This window comes from Salmo salar, chromosome 05 (assembly GCF_965601325.2).
Source record: "Salmo salar chromosome 05, fSalSal1, whole genome shotgun sequence".
Lineage (NCBI taxonomy): Eukaryota > Metazoa > Chordata > Actinopteri > Salmoniformes > Salmonidae > Salmo > Salmo salar.
In genome coordinates, this window is record NC_138295.1 from 46,038,589 (window position 1) to 46,057,933 (window position 19,345).

General features: G+C 45.6%; 1 protein-coding gene across 2 annotated transcripts in view; it reads left to right on the forward strand.

Annotated features, from left to right (window-relative positions):
* LOC106604972 (fibroblast growth factor receptor-like 1) overlaps positions 1-14,131 on the forward strand; it is a 110,638-nt gene extending 96,507 nt beyond the window's left edge. For both annotated transcript variants that reach the window (XM_045718267.2, XM_045718268.2), the window contains 4 exons: positions 7,762-7,830; positions 8,693-8,977; positions 9,531-9,884; positions 10,335-14,131. In XM_045718267.2, coding sequence (XP_045574223.1) covers positions 7,762-7,830; positions 8,693-8,977; positions 9,531-9,884; positions 10,335-10,747 — 1,121 coding nt within the window. In that variant the 3' untranslated portion in view covers positions 10,748-14,131. The remainder of the gene's footprint in view (positions 1-7,761; positions 7,831-8,692; positions 8,978-9,530; positions 9,885-10,334) is intronic.
* The last annotated feature ends 5,214 nt before the right edge of the window (positions 14,132-19,345 follow it).

A 19,345-nucleotide genomic window follows, 5' to 3' on the forward strand; every position in this document is an offset into this window, starting at 1 on the left:
TACACTGCTCAAAAAAATAAAGGGAACACTAAAATAACACATCCTAAATCTGAATGAATTAAATAATCTTATTAAATACTTTTATCTTTACATAGTTCAATGTGCTGACAACAAAATCACACAAAAAGAATCAATGGAAATCCAATTTATCAACCCATGGAGGTCTGGATTTGGAGTCACACTCAAAATTAAAGTGGAAAACCACACTACAGGCTGATCCAACTTTGATGTAATGTCCTTAAAACAAGTCAAAATGAGGCTCGGTAGTGTGTGTGGCCTCCACGTGCCTGTATGACCTGCCTACAATGCCTGGGCATGCTCCTGATGAGGTGGCGGATGGTCTCCTGAGGGATCTCCTCCCAGACCTGGACTAAAGCATCCGCCAACTCCTGGACAGTCTGTGGTGCAACGTGGCGTTGGTGGATGGAGCGAGACATGATGTCCCAGATGTGCTCAATTGGATTCAGGTCTGGGGAACGGAAGGGCCAGTCCATAGCATCAATGCCTTCCTCTTGCAGGAACTGCTGACACACTCCAGCCACATGAGGTCTAGCATTGTCTTGCATTAGGAGGACCCCAGGGCCAACCGCACCAGCATATGGTCTCAAAAGGGGTCTGAGGATCTCATATCGGTACCTAATGGCAGTCAGGCTACCTCTGGCGAGCACATGGAGTGCTGTGCGGCCCCCCAAAGAAATTCCACCCCACACCATGACGGACCCACCGCCAAACCGGTCATGCTGGAGGATGTTGCAGGCAGCAGAACGTTCTCCATGGCGTCTCCAGACTGTCACGTCTGTCACATGTGCTCAGTGTGAACCTGCTTTCATCTGTGAAGAGCACAGGGCGCCAGTGGCGAATTTGCCAATCTTGGTGTTCTCTTGCAAATGCCAAACGTCCTGCACGTTGTTGGGCTGTAAGCACAACCCCCACCTGTGGACGTCGGGCCCTCATACTACCCTCATGGAGTCTGTTTCTGACCGTTTGAGCAGACACATGCACATTTGTGGAGGTCATTTTGCTGGGCTCTGGCAGTGCTCCTCCTTGCACAAAAGCAGAGGTAGCGGTCCTGCTGCTGGGTTGTTGCCCTCCTACGGCCTCCTCCACGTCTCCTGATGTACTGGCCTGTCTCCTGGTAGCGCCTCCATGCTCTGGACGCTACGCTGACAGACACAGCAAACCTTCTTGCCACAGCTTGCATTGATGTGCCATCCTGGATGAGCTGCACTACCTGAGCCACTTGTGTGGGTTGTAGACTCCGCCTCATGCAACCACTAGAGTGAAAGCACCGCCAGCATTCAAAAGTGACCAAAACATCAGCCAGGAAGCATAGGAACTGAGAAGTTGTCTATGGTTACCACCTGCAGAACCACTCCTTTATTTGGGGGTGTCTTGCTAATTGCCTATAATTTCCACCTGTTGTCTATTCCATTTGCACAACAGCATGTGAAATGTATTGTCAATAAGTGTTGCTTCCTAAGTGGACAGTTTGATTTCACAGAAGTGTGATTGACTTGGAGTTACATTGTGTTGTTTAAGTGTTCCCTTTATTTTTTTTGAGCAGTATATATATATATATATATATATATATATATATATATATATATATATATATATATATATATATAAAGAAGAGCACAGCACTGATCCATTTCTGGGATGATGTGGAAAGCAAAATAATGAACAACATTTACATTTCCTAGTGGTGTGAGCAAATTTGGCAGCCAAATATAAAAATGTTAATGTCAGTATTACTGCTCTTAACTTACATACTCCAATACAATTGAAAAGGAGGCGAGGAGATATGATGCAAGGAATCAAGGAAAGATTCTGGCAACATCCAAGATGGCGTAGCATTGTAGAGGTTGTTTGTTGTTCTCCCGGGTAAATGTTTGTTTTTTCATCTTTCTTTGTATATATTTCAATATATTTCAATCTCTTTTTCAATTTTTTTATTAAATATACCTTCCGGCAACCCGCCTCACCCAATGCGATACGGATCTGCTATTTTTAGACCTTATAGCCAGAACCTCCATCAGAAGCTAGCCATCAGAAGCTAACCAGCTACTTGGTATTTAGTCATTGTTAGACACTGCTAGCAGCCTTTACCTATAGCACATACACCAGCCGCTTTTAGCCTGGTTTTTCTCCACTACAACACCGGATTCCTGCCGTAAGCCCTGAACCATTACTCCTGTTCATCGCAGCTAGCTAGCTGCTACCGAATGGCCCAGCCCCGAAGCTAGCTTTGAGCCAGGCCCATCTCCCAGCCTGCTCAGCGGACCCTATGATCACTCGGCTACACAGCTGATGCCTCCCGAACTCTTCACTAACACGACTAGGATCCACTACATCACCGGATTCTTGCCGTAAGCTCTGGACCTTTGCATCGGATCATCACAGCTAGCTAGCTTCTACCGAGTGGCTAACGCCCTTGTCCCGAATCTAGCACCAGTTGCCTCGAGCCAGGCGCATCTCCCGGCTAGCAAATGAAATTACTCCAGCTACAATACCTCTTTTGCCAACTGGCATGGACCCTTTGTCGACACGGAGCCCCGCCGATCCATCACGACTGCTCTGCCAACGTAATTCCATCCGTTGTGCCCTCAACCGGCCTTTGCCGGACATTGGTGAAGACGCTTTTACTAGCCCCGGCCTGCTAACTTTCTTTTTGAACGCTGCGTCTCCGCTTGCTAGCATAGTAACAACTACCTAGCGGCTTCCCTGTTTCATCTATTGCTGTTCACTGGACCCTATGATCACTTGGCTACATACCTGATGCCTGCTGGACTGTTCATTAATCACGGTACTCCATTTTGTTTATTTTGTTTATCTGTCGGCCCCAGCCTCGAACTCAGGCCATGTGTGTAGTTAACCCGTTAGGGCTAGGGGGCAGTATTGACACGGCTGGATAAAAAACATACCCGATTTAATCTGGTTACCACTCCTACCCAGTAACTAGAATATGCATATACTTATTACATATGGATAGAAAACACCCTAAAGTTTCTAAAACTGTTTGAATGGTGTCTGTGAGTATAACAGAACTCAAATGGCAGGTCAAAACCTGAGAGATTCCTTTACAGGAAGTGGCCTGTCTGACCATTTCTTGAACTTCTTTTCCATCTCTATCTTTTACTAAGGATCTCTGCTCTAACGTGACACTTCCCACGTCTTCCATAGGCGCTCAGAGCCCGGGAAAAAACAGAATGTCGTCATTCCAGCCCCAGGCTGAAACACATTATCGCCTTTCTCAAGTGGCCGATCAAGGGACTCTGGGCTTATGCGCGTGACCCGACCGCCCCCGCCTTTGTGATTTTTTCCTCTGTTTGCCGAAAAGGAGATTCCCTGTCGGAATATTATCGCTTTTCTACGAGAAAAATGGCGTAAAAATGTATTTTAAACAGCGGTTGACACGCTTCGAAGTACGGTAATGGAATATTTAGAATTTTATTGTCACGAATTGCGCCATGCGCGCGACACTTCTTTACCATTTCGGATAGTGTCTGGAACGCACGAACAAAACGCCGCTATTCGGATATAACGATGGATTATTTTGGACCAAACCAACATTTGTTATTGAAGTAGCAGTCCTGGGTGTGCATTCTGACGAAGACAACAAAAGGTAATCAAACTTTTATAATAGTAAATCTGATTTTGGTGAGTGCTAAACTTGCCGGGTGTCTAAATAGCGAGCCCGTGATGCCTGGGCTATGTACTTAGAATATTGCAAAATGTGCTTTCACCAAAAAGCTATTTTAAAATCGGACATATCGAGTGCATAGAGGAGGTCTGTATCTATAATTCTTAAAATAATTGTTATGCTTTTTGTGAACGTTTATCGTGAGTAATTTAGTAAATTGTTAGTAAATTCCCCGGAAGTTTGCGGGGGTATGCTAGTTCTGAACGTCACATGCTAATGTAAAAAGCTGTTTTTTGATATAAATATGAACTTGATTGAACAAAACATGCATGTATTGTATAACATAATGTCCTAGGGTTGTCATCTGATGAAGATCATCAAAGGTTAGTGCTGCATTTAGCTGTCTTCTGGGTTTTTGTGACATTATATGCTAGCTTGAAAAATGGGTGTCTGATTATTTCTGGCTGGGTACTCTGCTGACATAATCTAATGTTTTGTTTTCGTTGTAAAGCCTTTTTGAAATCGGACAGTGTGGTTAGATTAACGAGAGTCTTGTCTTTAAATAGCTGTAAAATAGTCATATGTTTGAGAAATTGAAGTAATAGGATTTTTAAGGTATTTGAAAATCGCGCCACTGGATTACACTGGCTGTTGTTAACTTACTCAACAGCCAGTGTAATCCCGTAGCGCGTTATTCAAATTTACTATAAGAAAAATGTTATTACCTTTGCTGTCTTCATCAGAATGCACTCCCAGGACTTCTACTTCAATAACAAATGTTGGTTTGGTTCAAAATAATCCATAGTTATATCCAAATAGCGGTTTTGTTCGTGCGTTCAAAATAATATCCAAAGGGTAAATAAGGGTGACGAGCATGGCGCAATTCGTGACAAAAAAAATCTAAATATTCCATTACCGTACTTCAAAGCATGTTTAAAATCAATTTTTATGCAATTTTTCTCATAAAAAAGCGATAATATTCCGACCGGGAATCTGCGTTTAGGTAAACAGACGAAAGAAAATAAAGCATGGGGTCGACTCGGGCACGCGCCTAAGCCCATAGTACTCTGATCGGCCACTTGCCAAACGCGATAAAGTGTTTCAGCCAGAGGCTGCCTCGATATCGTTCAGCTTTTTCCCGGGCTCTGAGAGCCTATGGGAGCCGTAGGAAGTGTCACGTTATAGCAAAGATCCTCAGTCTTAAATAAAAAGAGCCAAGATGAAACACAACTTGTCAGACAGGCCACTTCCTGCAAGGAATCTTCTCAGGTTTGCCATATGAGTTCTGTTATACTCACAGACACCATTCAAACAGTTTTAGAAACTTTAGGGTGATTTCTATCCAAAGCCAATAATTATATGCATATTCTAGTTACTGGGCAGGAGTAGTAACCAGATTAAATCGGGTACGTTTTTTATCCGGCCGTGTCAATACTGCCCCCTAGCCCTAACAGGTTAAAGACACTCGCTCTACAAAAGGAAGGTAAAAAAAAAATTGTGGAGCAGTGGAGGCTGCTGAGGGGATGACTGCTCATAATAATGGCTGGAATGGAGTCAATGGAATTGTATCAACAAAGCGTGTTTGATACCATTCCATTGACTCCATTCCAGCCATTATTATGAGCCGTCCTCCCCTCAGCAGCCCCCACTGTTGTGGAGGGCCTCTGCGAATTGAGTCATTAAATGCAAGCCAAGCATACATAGTTTGGCCATTAAAAGCGATTTAAACTCACACACCTAGGACATTTTGTGAAATGTCAACATTTAATAGCGCCGAATCAGTAATTTTTAATGAAGTTTGAAAATGTTAACACTTCAAAGATGCATCTGGTGCGATTTTGACTGTATATATCCTCAACGGGTTGTTAATCTTTCGGTCTTTCTGTGTTGTTCATTCTTTTGTATGCGTGTAGTCGGGTAATGCATTAAGGTCTGTGCTGTGACCAAGGCTCGTAAATTTCCCCCTCCGTTAAGAGCCAGCCGTTAATACAGACCTGTGTAACAGCACCGAACTGTAATTTTTTCCATAAGCTAGGCTCTAGAGTTGTATAAATCAGAGTGCTGGGGGTGAATACTGTAGCTAGTGCTGCACACTGTCAACCCTCAGGAGCTTTGAATGTGTTGAGTTGGAATAACAGTCCCTCTCGGATTTCACTCTCTAGTTTCTGCTCAAAAGGCAGAAAAGATGACAGTAATTAGTGTGGCTTTGAGATAAATCTAATTAGTTTGAAGCTGGGGGGGTTAACCTTGGTCCTGCAGGGACTAGGTGCTATTTTCATAGTTTGGTTAAATGTCTGTGTTTAGTTGGGTGTAATGCTTTTGTCCGACCATCTTTGTGTCCATGGGTTATTATCTGATCTTGGTACATCAATCTAAAACATGTTGTGGTAACGCTCTGGTTCTGAGAGTTTTTAGCCCTTCACCACTCAAGCCACAATTGAACTGTGAAGAGGTGGCTTGGCCTGGTCTCAACTGCCTGCCAGTGAATAGAAGTGGGCAGTAGACACTGACCCACCCACCCTCTTGCTACTAAACTAGACTGTCCAGACTGAGATCCAGTGTCTCTAAATTAAAATCCTAGAAGGACATGACCCTGTTGGAAAACAGAGCCCTACACCAACACCGGACTCAGGGATTTACATTTCTGTTGACCAAACACCTGGCCCTCTCGAGCTACCAGCCTCTTTACTTGGCAGACATAAAAGCAAATACACTGTGGGGTTACACAAACAGGCCTGTCACAGGGCACCCAAACAGTAAATGTGTGAAATGCAGCACACTGTTGTGCCTGAAGAAAGGGGAAAATTAGTTTTTTTTTTGTTGAGAAACCTGACATCCCTCATACTGCATGTCTTTGTTTGACTTTCCATAAATCAGGGAGAGTTTTTGATGGGCGGGTGCCTGGGTGAGGGGGGGTTGATTTTCTGCAGGCATGGAGTGATGTTTGGATGAATATCAAGAAATCTATTGCTATTTCATGGAGGCTATATTACTGTATGTTTTTCTAGGCAAGAAATGTGGCTTTTGATTAGAGGGTAGGGATCTGATCAAACGAGGGTGCGTGTTGTTATTGAGTACAGCTGAACTTGAAGGAATGATTTTCAACATGTTCTCTGTGTGTGTGCTCAGATGTAAGTGCACAGTGTAATCAAAATAACCTGTCATAGTGCCTTTAGTGTTTGAATGTGCATTAGACAGACTTGAAGAAAGGGTACTGTGGAGGGAGGGAGTGTAGGGGCCCACTGTAGGGGCCTAGAGTGTAAGGAGCATTACTGAGTGATAATGAAGCTGTCAGATGCCCTATCATCAGTGGTGCTCTCCTCTCTTCTGAACATGCCGGTCATGTGGTGGAGGGAGGAGCGGGGGAGAGGGTGGTGTAACCAGAGTACCATACAGCAACTCATGTTACCACTTATTCAGATATTACCATCCAGCACTATAAAAATACTTTCTTCGTGTTCTTCTATTTGCATTTCAAATATATTCTCAGTCCAAATAGCTGAATTCAAAGACGTTGTCTTCAAATCAATGCACGTGGAGCTCGCAGGTGGTCCAAGACAGTTCTCGGCTCGCTCTTTTCACAAGCCTCGCTTTTTGATTGAGATCTTCAGCGCAGGCCAGCCAGTCCAATATTAGCACAGATGGCCACTGACAATAGATAAGTAATGTATCTGTTTAAACAAGTTTCTATTGGTTTACCCAGTCCCACCTGTTGTAATGTCTGATTCTTGCTTCTCTGATGAATTGCTCTGTGAGAATATGGCCACATCTTGAAGTGGTTTTGTGGCGTGAAGTATGGCAGATCTGTTTGGCATTGACTCATTGTTAATCCATCTCCTGGAGTGAGATACTGGGGGTGGCAGTACAAAGCTTTGAGCAGGATGAGTCACAGAGATGAGATAGGAGATATGATCTGGGGTCTTCAGCATCGTGTCCCATGTAACTGGACACTGGATTCTGGTTCTGTCCTAATCCCACTCCTACAGCCATTAGAGCGTATTGGGTCACAGCTAGAGCTGTAAAGGAGGTTACAGTGAGTTATAAATCAGAGTTTTTTTCTCCCACTGACCATAATGCTAAGCTAACTTTGTCTGTCTTGTCTCTCTCTCTGCCTGTAGATGACGCCAGCACTGGGAGGGATGGAGCTGGAGACGCAGAATACAGTACTGACCTGTCAGGGAAATTTGGTAAGACACTGAGCACTCTCTCTCTGACCTTTATCTCTTGTTTCATCTGACCCTAGTTCATTTAGAAACAGGGCATTGTCTTACTGCTGGGCATGTAGTGGCCCGTACTCTAGTTAGGTCGAGTTTTGCATCTGGCCACACATGGCCCCACTCTGCCCTGTGTGTGCTTCTCTGACACACACACACACAAATAACCCCCCCACTCACCCCAACAGCAGGGTCCTGTTTGCTTTGGTAATTGCCTCTGACAGGCCAGAGAGCAGGCTATTTAAGTGAAGTGTGATTGGGGAAACATTCCATCTCTCCCCTCTCTCTCTCTCTCTCTCTCCATTGGCTGCCCCCTTGGACTCAGTGGCTGCAGAATGTAGCCGTATTCTACCCTGATCAAAGGCGGGCTGCCATGAGTATTTTTGCACTGTGAAGTGTGGTGGTGAAGTGCTCCCACTGAGCTGTGGCCCTCTCTGCTCTCAGCTCTCTAGAAGGCCAGACCAGTCTTATCAAACTGGAGTCCACTACTGTATTTATTTTCTCCCATTGACTCAATCTCAACACAGTTTATATACAACAAGCGTTGAACAGCTGAGTGAAACTTGTTTTGTGAATGTGCCCCTTGGCAGGTTATATTATGCTGAGTAGTGCTACCACACCAGAAATACTGTTGGGTGTTAGAAAAGTTGTCAAATAAACAGACCTTAATTATTTTCGAAGTCATGCAGCGTGATTCATTGCAGTATTTAATAGCTGTCTGATGTGCATACCATTATAAAACTTGTAAAAACATTCCTGTGATGTTTTCCCCAACAACACTATTTCTTTGATTGTAAACGCACTTTATTGTAAACAACCCTTTCTTTGATCGCAGTCCGACCACGCTTCACTCAGCCAGCCAAGATGAGGAAGCGCGTGATAGCCAGGCCAGTGGGCAGCTCAGTACGGCTGAAGTGCATGGCTAGCGGGAACCCTCGTCCAGATATCGTGTGGGTGAAGGACAGCAAGCCGCTGACCCCTGGGGAGGTGGGCAAGGGCCGTAAGAAGAAGTGGACTCTGAGTCTGAAGAACCTGACCCCTGAGAACAGCGGGAAGTATACCTGCCACGTTTCCAACCGGGCTGGAGAGATCAACGCCACATACAAAGTGGAAGTCATCCGTAAGTTTGGTCACTTACTTTCAGTATAGATTTATTAGTTGTTGGTTGATTCATAGACTTGGGTCAATGTTGAATGGTATGGTTGGATTAGCATTGAGCTAGGGTTGAAGTAGAGTATTGATGCAGGGTGTTGAGTTTGGAGGTTGGGCATGAACTAGTGTTCACTGGTCAGATTGGTTTATAGATGAGTATTGAGGATGGGGTTTGGGTTTAGGTTGGTAGTGGTTGATTTAGAGTGTTGAGCTGTGAGGTTGGGTTAGAGCCGGGCTGGCTTGGTGTGGCGAGTCTCAGGCTTCCTCTCTCTATCGCCATCTGCTCCTCATTATATCCCAGCTGTGTGCTGACTTCAAAAACACATGTTTCTACCAAACACAGAAGCGGTGAGGATGAAGTGAATGCAGCTTGTGCTTTCTCGTGTCAAATGTGGCATTTTCTCCATCAACCTCATCCTATTCTAGCCGCAGCGCGGAGAAAGAGATGAAAGGAAAGCACTGAACATGGCAATAACTTTGCTGTTAATATGAAAACTATCTCCTTTGTCTTTCCATCATAGAGCGGACAAACTCCAAGCCCATCCTGACCGGAACTCATCCAGTGAACACCACGGTAGACTATGGTGGCACCACCTCGTTCCAGTGCAAGGTACGCAGTGACGTCAAGCCGGTGATTCAGTGGCTGAAGCGGGTGGAGCTAGGGAACGAGAACAAGTACAACTCCACCATCGAGGTGGGCGACCATCGCTTCGTGGTGCTGCCCACGGGAGATGTATGGTCCAGGCCAGATGGCTCCTACCTCAACAAGCTGCTCATCACCCGCGCCAAGGATGAGGATGCTGGCATGTACATCTGCCTGGGCGCCAACACTATGGGCTACAGCTTCCGCAGTGCCTTCCTCACCGTGCTGCCAGGTGAGTGGAACACCCTGCTACACCCTTACCTAGTTACACCCTGTTTAATCATAACACTCTGTTACAACTATATAGCACCCTACTACACCCTTACTCTGTTACATTCTTAGTCTGTTACATCCTGTTGAACCATAACACCCTGCTACACACTTACCCTCTTACATTCTTACCCTTTTACACCCTGTTTTACCATAGCTACACTCTTACCCTGTTACATTATTACTCTGGGTACACCCAGTTTACCTATAAGACCCTGCTACACCATTACCCTGTTAGATTATTACTCTGTTACAACCATGTCATATCCTGTTACATCCACAACCAAACAAAACATGGCCTCATGCACAACTGAAGTGCTTTTCTACTGTATGTATTCTCCATCAAGTTTTAATAGTGACATTTGACCAGGCTTCTCATAACTCCTCAAATTTCCTCTTCTCTCCACTCCAGACCCAAAGCCTCACCACATCCCCGTCCCCACAGCCATCTCCCCTAGCCTGCCCTGGCCTGTGATCATTGGCATCCCAGCCGGTGTGGTGTTCATCCTGGGTACTGTTCTGCTGTGGTTCTGCCAGTCCAAACACCATTGCTCCTCTGGAAAGGTAGTTACCACCCACGCCTCACAGCGCCCGCCCCACCGGGTGCCAGCCTGCCCACCACCTAGCGGGGACAAAGACTGCCTAGGCTCTCTCACCTACGAGGAGTACATTACCCAGCAGCAGCAGCTCCTTCTGGCCCAGGGATGCAACGGCCTGGAGGTCCCCAAAGTCTACCCAAAGATCTACACGGACATTCACACACACACCCACTCACACGTGGATGGCAAAGTGCACCAACACCAGCACATTCACTACCAGTGTTAGTTGCCACTGTCTCGACAGGGATGCTCATATGTACAAAAGCCCTAATTAATGCAGTGTCGGGTCGGCTCCCACCACCTACACCTTCGCCTCCTCCACGTGCCCAGTCCTGCCTTGATCCTACAGACCCAGACAAACAGTCTGAGCCCGGGTGCTTCACACAAACCCCCTAACTGCTACATACTGTTCTGTACTGAACAAAGCCAAGGGGAACATGGATCCAGTCAGGATAGAACCCTCCATGAGGTACAGAACAAGGGACATGGCAATGCCGTTCAGGAATCCCACATGTAATATTGTGAGTCCGAATGGAGTAACATTTCATACAGACATTTCACATTAAACTCCACTCTGCAGAGAAATAGCAACATTTGTTTCTCTAGTCTAGAACAATATGAGCAAACTCACAGTGGCTGAAATGAGTGAATGTATACATTTAGCTATGTCTCATATAAGAGTCTTTACTCTGTATGAAAATGGCAGCATTTCCTGCAACACCCCATCTCCTCTCTGGCCTGCTTTCATGTGCAGTGAATTTGGAAGGGGCTAAGAGGATCATGTACATTAGCTCTGGATTTTTGTCAGATGCACAACCTCAGCGAGTAGCAAAAGGAGTAAGGTGCGATGTAATGTGTTTGCAGATTTTATGGTTTGGTGATGGATTGAATCAGAATCCTCATGTGCCATCCTGAGTACCTCAGAAGCAGGTCAACCAGCAGAGACAAAGTGTGATTGAGTAAACAAAGGTCGAATGTATTCTGTTTCTCAAAATGGTTATCGTCAAGGAAAATGACCTGCAAGGCATTACAATATATATTTTGTCTATTGTATGTGTACGTGAATGGAAAATGATTTATCTGTAGTAGGAAATGGTATGAAATCCTTTAATGAAGGTTTCTTTACTGGAGGTAAAGGTCCCTAAAGCGTGAAACACACAGAGAATCTTACTACCAATAGACTGCCGATAGCGTTGAACCTGACGTTTCTACTTGTAGAATTGCAATACTGTTCAGTGGCCAATGACTTGACTTTGAGCCAATCAGAGAGCACGAACCCCCACGTGGGGAATCCAACGAGTGACAACAAAAAGGAAAAAAGAGGGCATTTTCTCCGTACATCCACGGTCATGGGCCAGTCACACTTCATATGCAACGTAGGCTATGGACTGGTAGCTAGCTAAGTGCACAGACTAGAGGTCTTCACGGGTCCAAAATGTTCTGAAATGGACCTGGGGCTTTCCCACCCTGACCCGATATAAATACATTTTTATTTAAAGACCCGTTCCGAACAGACGCGACGACAACGAGACCCGTTCCGAATAGACCTGGTCGGAGCCAGACCCGGTTCGATCCGAGTAAGGAAAGCAGCAGAAAAGTAATTTTTTAAGCTACTTTATTAACCGGAGCTAATAAAGCGTGAGGGGAGAGAGAGGTGCCACTCTAGCAGGTGGTGGAGCATGGAGGGAGAGACAGCAACCAACCAAGCCAACTCACGTGATAGTAGACTAATAGCTTCCATAGCTAGGTTATTTATCATCAAATATGATTACGTAGTAGTTGTCTTGACTGCATCAAACCAGGAAAAGCTAGCTAACTTTAGCCATCTAGGCTAATTGAGGTTGCGGCCATGTGCTTTCTCTTCCTACAGTTACAAATAACAACAATTCCATTCAGAATATTAAGTAGCAGCCTTCCCGTTGGCTCTTGGTTGTTGTAGCCTAACCTTCTTCTTTAACTTTTAATTCCGTCATTTTTATTCCATCTTCCATTGATTAGATATCTCCTAAATGTGCCACACACTTCTGGTTCTACGACTGAATAGTCTATTGCCGCTTTGATGACTTATGATTGGCCAACAACAACAAGCTACATGCGCCACGCTCCACTCTCGTGAAAAACAGCATAAATTATCAACATTTCTCTCTCTCTCTACAGAGTCGCAATCGGATTTGTACAGGCTCTTCCGAACAAGTCAGTTAAAATTACACATACCGGAGGCCTTTGACAATCATATCAGATCAGACCCAGACCAGTGATATTATTTAGAATTCTGGATCCGGACCCGCTCGGGTCTTGGGTATTTAGGTACAGGTGGATCCTTGAAGACCTCTTGCACATACGCATTGCACACAACACTGAATACTTCTTCCAATTTACTAACCACTGTAGCTAGTATTGAAATTATAATTAAATCACAATGGATTCATTTACATGAAACAGCTGCCTGTGTTAGCTGTCGAGTTAGTGCAGTGTCCTTAGCTAGCTATGTTGTGATAGCTTGTGAATATACTGACTTTAGCTAACTAGCTAAACATTTGGCTATGGGCTGGCACTGGCACTATGGGATTATGGAGAGTGAATTAAATTGGGCTGACCCGGACCTCCTGGGCACCCAATCACAAAAGACTCATTCAATTATTGAATGCTCGTCCCTACTTACCACAGCCACAAAGTCATACAGGCTGCCTATTCTTACAATTTATCATATTAAAATGTGATTTTAAACCTGTACCTGATTCCACAACCTTAACCATAAACACACTCTTAACCTTATGCCTAACCTTAAATTAAGGCCAAAAACAAATGTTGGCTTAAATGAATTTTCACTATAGAGAATGTTGACTTTGTGGCTGTGGGAACCCTTTTGAATTCTCAGGTGACAATCTTTCTTTTTGTCTCTTGTCCTTTGGATGTGTGTGCATAACTCTGACCACTATATGAAAGTGTGTAATATGTCTTTGACTGCTCATGTAATGGCACCCTTTTTAAGCTTTGGGAAGGGAGACGGAAAGCTTGCCAAAAACCAAATAACAGTATGTCAAGATTGCTGCATTGTCTGTGAAAAGTGTCCTCAATCCGAATTGTTCATTTGTTTTTTGTTTTATCCCAGGGTTTATGTGTCAAAGCTAATGGACTGCCAGATTATTAATCCATGCACTTATTCCAAGTATGTTGATCGAAGTAGTGTTAAAGTTAAGGTATTGCCTTCAGCTTTCTTTTGAGGAATCCAGGACCATGGAATATCCCATGTCGAATTGACTTAAAAATGTAAATCCTAAGTAATTGTCTAGACTAAGACAGTGTATTTAATTTATTTTCATAAGCAAGATAATTTCTTCTCCTACAATTGAGCATTATGTAATTTTTGTATCCCAAAAAAAGACCAACTCATCAGTGGATTACATTTTGTCTTATAGTTACAGTGTAAGCTATATAGCAAATACATAAGTGTAAAAAATATTTATATGTGCCGTTCAGATATATGGTAATCTTTGTATTGACAATCTTGTACAGTCTATTGTCTTTTAGGTAAAAAAAATATTTTTGTCACATGGAAACATTTTAATCATTTTATTATCACCATTAAAATGATAGTAAATCTTCACAATTTGTGTTTGATATTAAGTTGTTCAGTAAATAGTGCTGTGTATGATGTATTGTGAGAGTTCAGTGACCAGCCGGAGGAAGACGACACAACAGCACCCTCCTCAGGGGATAAGTACTCAGTGTAAAGCCAATTAGTACACAGCTGGGCCCACTAATTGCTTTGTGTCTTCCTCTAAATAGGCGTGCCAGGAGAGAAGGTGGGGGAGGATTGGGAGTAGAGACGGGGATCTGTGAGGACGTCGGTTTTTCCTACCTCAGAGAAAGCTTCTGTGACTGGGCACCTTGTCTCTCTGTTAACCTAGGCAGGCTTTAGGTAGAGAGAAGCGTGCCTCCTGTTTTGTGTAGATGATAGTCTAAGACAGGAGTAGCTGTTTGTTGTTTTGTTTTCCCTTTTTGGCCACAGCATTTTGGTCAACGGCTTAGTTTATGTTGATTTGTTTTGTTACTCTGGTGTTTCAGTGTTGGACGTTCCCTGATTTATTTTGGCCGGCAAAAGAAGACCCGTTTAGTAAACGTTACAAAAGAAAAGGAGTCACAACCACTGCCTCTGGTCTGTTCATTTCATGCCTCCCGCCTGTGTTAGGGTGCTTTGGACAAGCTGAGTCATTCACAACTGGTGGAGAATGCAGATACTTTGAGGCAAGACCACAACCTTTCCCCTTTCCGGTGGCTGTGGTTTATAAAAAAAAATGTAATTATAGGAAGCCCACTACACCCCTGATAGGCATGAGTGAAGTATTGCTGCGTAGGCTAATGGCCTGCGCTATCGCCCAACAGGAGACCTTAGACCTTCTCCGGTCCGAAATAGCCAGGGACCATAGGATGCCCAATGTCAACGTGCTGATTCCATGTCTGACGGAGGACGACGATGTGGAGGCCTACCTTCTGGCCTTCGAACGAATGGCGCAGAGATAGAGATGGCCTCAGGACGAATGGGCAGGCCGCCTGGCTCCCCTGCTTACAGGCAACGCCCCAGGCGTACTATGACATTGAGGAAGGGGCTGCCGTGGATTATTCACGTCTGAAGGTGGAGATTCAGTCCCGCTATCAGCTGAACCCCAGAGACCGGGCCCAGAGGTTAGCAGGATAGTCGACAAGGCCAGGCCCGCACCGAGCCCCATAGTCAATACTTTTAGTAAGGTCAAGCCTCAGGGCCCTATACAGTGTTTCAAGTGCACCACATATGGTCATATGGCTGGCTAGACACTGCCCCAGTGTAGACACCCCTATGCCCATTGAATCATCAGCCAACCCACGTGACCAGGTGGAATGTCCCGCACCACAGGTATGTTGGCATGTGAAGCTGGCCCCAGCTCAGTATGTGCCAGTGTGTGTAAGAGGGAGGACTGGGAGGCCTTGCTGGATTCGGGAAGCATGGTGTCTCTGGTACGGGAGGTCCTGGCCAACACGCCCCGTCTCGAGGCGGAAACCGCCATAGCCTGCATCCACGTGGACACCAAACGCTACCCCACAGCCCGAGTCAGCTTCCATTACCCCTGCCGAGAAGACCACCTGATCTACGGGGTTGTTCCCCAAATGACGGTACCGGTGCTACTGGGGAGGGACTGCCCCCTGTTCAAGCTTCTGTGGAGGAAGGCGGGGCGAGGGAGTGGCCCCGATAGATCACGCAGACAGACACAACTCTAATCGCCAAGCAATGGCTCACTCAGAGCTCACCCAGAGATGCCCTCGATGGCGCACACTGCAGGGGAAGGGATGAGATGAAGCTAAGGAGGTGTGGCAGGGCAAACGGGATTCCTCGTCAGACCAGGGGGAGGAAGGAGACTCCCCGATGACCGTCTGAGGCACTTGTTCCAGGAGACCGCGAAAGAAGACACCTGGAGGGGATCGAGAGCGACCCGGCAGGAGCCGGTTCTAACCAGACAACCATCCTGAGTCAAGTCGACGAGCTCCAGAGGGAACAGTTACACCAGGTGTTTGAGGAGTCATTGAGGGAGAGCACCTAGAGGGGGTTTGGCATGGAGACATCCAACCAGGAGCACCCCCTCCCTCGCCCCAAAACGCAGAACTTCACCCTGTCGGAAGAGCTAATGGGCCAACACCGGGACCCCGGCCTTCACATGGTGATGCAGTAGGTGAAGAGGATAGATGGGAGGAGTATCGGCTCGGAAGGTGAGGTAACCACTCCTTATTACGCCATCAAACAGGGTCTCTTGTACTGGGTGGCCAAATGTAGAGGGGTAGAACAGGAATGTAGAGGGGGGCACCTCAGGGAGAAGACCACCGAACGGTTGCTGGGGTGTTTCTATTGGCCGAGGATTACCTAAGATGTCGCTAAGTAATGAAAATCTTGTGACACTTGCCAACGCACTGCTCCAAAGCGAACATACCGTAACACCTCTTATCCCTCTCCCAATTATTAAGACCCCGTTTGAGCACATAGCCATGAACCTGGTGGGACCCCTTCCGCGTTCTGCTTGCAGACGTGAGAATATCTTGGTGGTGGTGGACTATGCAACAAAGTCCCCAGAGGCTATTCCCCTGAGGTTGATGGCAACAACAGCCATAGCAAAGGAACTGTATCTTATGTTCTCCCGAGTGAGCCTCCCGGCTACCATCCTGACCAATAAGGGCACGCCATTCATGTCCAGACTGATGAAGGATCTGTGTCAAACAAATAAGGACCAGTGTGTACACCCTGAGAATGACGGCTTTGTGAATGGCTGAATAAAACCATAACAAGCGTGCTATGCCAGGTGGTGAACAAGGACAGGAAGACTTGGGATATGTTGTTGCCCCACCTCATGTTGCGCTCCGGGTGGTCTCCCAGGAATCCACGGGCTTCTCGCCTTTCAAGCTGCTCTATGGGCGGCCCTGTCGCGGCATCCTTGACTTATTCAAGGAGGCCTGGGAGAATCAGCCCTGCCAGTACCATTCCCTCATCGAGCACGTTACCTTCGTGAAGGACCGAATGGCAGCGATATGGTCGGTGGTGAGGGAACACATGGCCAAAGCACAGGAAACTCAAGCCCCGGCGCACAATAGAACGGCTCAGCCACGACAGTTCCGCGCAGGAGATAAGGAACTCCTCCTCATCCCCACGCCGGAAAACAGGCTCCTGGCTCAGTGGCAGGGCCCATATGTGGTGACAGAGGAAGTGTCTCCGGTCAACTACAGAGCCAGCAGCATACCACCCTGCATCCCACTGCTGGCTTACTTCTGAAGCTAAGCAGGGTTGGTCCTGGTCAGTCCCTGGATGGGAGACCAGATGCTGCTGGAAGTGGTGTTGGAGGGCCAGTAGGAGGCACTCTTTCCTCTGGTCTAAATTCTTTTTAAATATCCCACTGCCCTGTGTAGGGTGCCGTCTTTCGGATGGGACGTTAAACGGGTGTCCTGACTCTCTGAGGTCATTAAAGATCCCATTGTACTTATTGTAAGAGTAGGGGTGTTAACCCTGGTGTCCTGGGTAAATTCCCAATCTGGCCCTCATACCATCATGGCCACCTAATCATCCCCAGTTTACAATTGGCTCATTCATCCCCCTCTCCCCTGAAACTATTCCCCAGGTCCTTGCTGTAAATGAGAATGTGTTCTCAGTCAACTTACCTGGTAAAATAATGATAAAATACATTTTTAAAAACAGGGTGAGTCAGCCCGGACGACAGTGCAGATATACCACATCAACCTGTTGAAAGCCTATGTGGATGAGAGGCACAGGTGCTTATGGGACTTAAAGCTCAACAGAAGTTGGGTGATGCAACAGGACAATGACCCAAAACACATAAGTTAATCAACAACAGAATGGCTTCAACAGAAGGAAATACGCCTTCTGGAGTGGCCCAGAGTCCAGACCTCAACCCGATTGAGATGCTGTGTCATGACCTCAAGAGAGCAGTTCACATAAGACATCCCAAGAATATTGCTGAACTGAAACAGTTTTGTAAAGAGGAATGGTCCAAAATTCCTCCTGACCGTTGTGCAGGTCTGATCCGCACCTTCAGAAAATGTTTGGTTGAGATTATTGCTGCCAAAGGAGGGTCAACCAGTTATTAAATCCAAGGGTTCACATACTTTTTCCACCCTGCACTGTGAATGTTTACACGGTGTGTTCAATAAAGACATGAAAGCGTATAATTGTTTGTGTGTTATTCGTTTAAGCAGACTGTTTGTCTATTGTTGTGACCTAGATGAAGATCAGATCAAATGTTATGACCAATTTATGCAGAAATCCAGGTATTTCCAAAGGGTTCACATACTTTTTCTTGCCACTGTAGGTGTGCCAGGAGAGGAGCTGGGGGAGGATTGGGAGTAGAGATGGGGACCTGTGAAGAGGTCGGTTTTTCCTACCTCAGAGAAACCTTCGGTGACTGGGCACCTTGTCTCTCTGTTAACCTAGGCAGGCTTTAGGTAGAGAGAAGCGTTCCTCCTGTAACAGTTATGTGTAGACGATAGTCTAAGACAGGAGTAGGCGTTTGTTGTTTTGCTTTCCCTTTTTGGCCACAACCTTTTGGTCAACTGCTTAGTTTGTTTATTTGTTTTGTTACGCTGGTGTTTCAGCGTTGGACGTTCCCTGTACTGGAGTTATTTTGTCGGGTGAAAGAAGACCCGTTTAGTAAACGTTAGAAAAGAAAAGGAACCACAACCACTACCTCTGGTCTGTTCATTTTGTGCCTCCTGCCTGTGTTAGGGTGCTTTGGACAAGCTGATCCGTTCACAGTATGCATGCATATCAAGTTACTTTTATATAATCACTTTTTCTAAGTGAGGGAAGGAGAACAGAACAAAAATCAGCAAGCAACAAATTTGGTATTTATTAGGATCGCCATTAGCCGCTGCAAAAGCATCAGCTACTCTTCCTGGGGTCCACATGAAACATGACATAATACATAGCACAGGACATTACAATACTAGATATATAAAATCTCTTCGCAGTTCCATTTGTGCAGTAAGGTGTTCTTTTATCTGTTTTTTGAAACTGGTTTTATTGCTAGCTTGAGTTACTTGGGCTGGCAGAGAGTTCCAAGTAGTCATGACTCTATTTAATATTGTGCGTTTTCCAGCCTCTGTTATGGACCTGAGGACTTTTGCATGTCTTGTGTTGTACCGATGAGTGTTCAAACTGTGTGCCAACTGCTTGAACAGACAGTTCAGTACCTTCAACAGAATAGTATAGAAAACTGTATATACATATGAGATGAGTAATGCCAGATATGTGAACATTAAGTGACTAAGATACCATAGAATAGTATAGAAT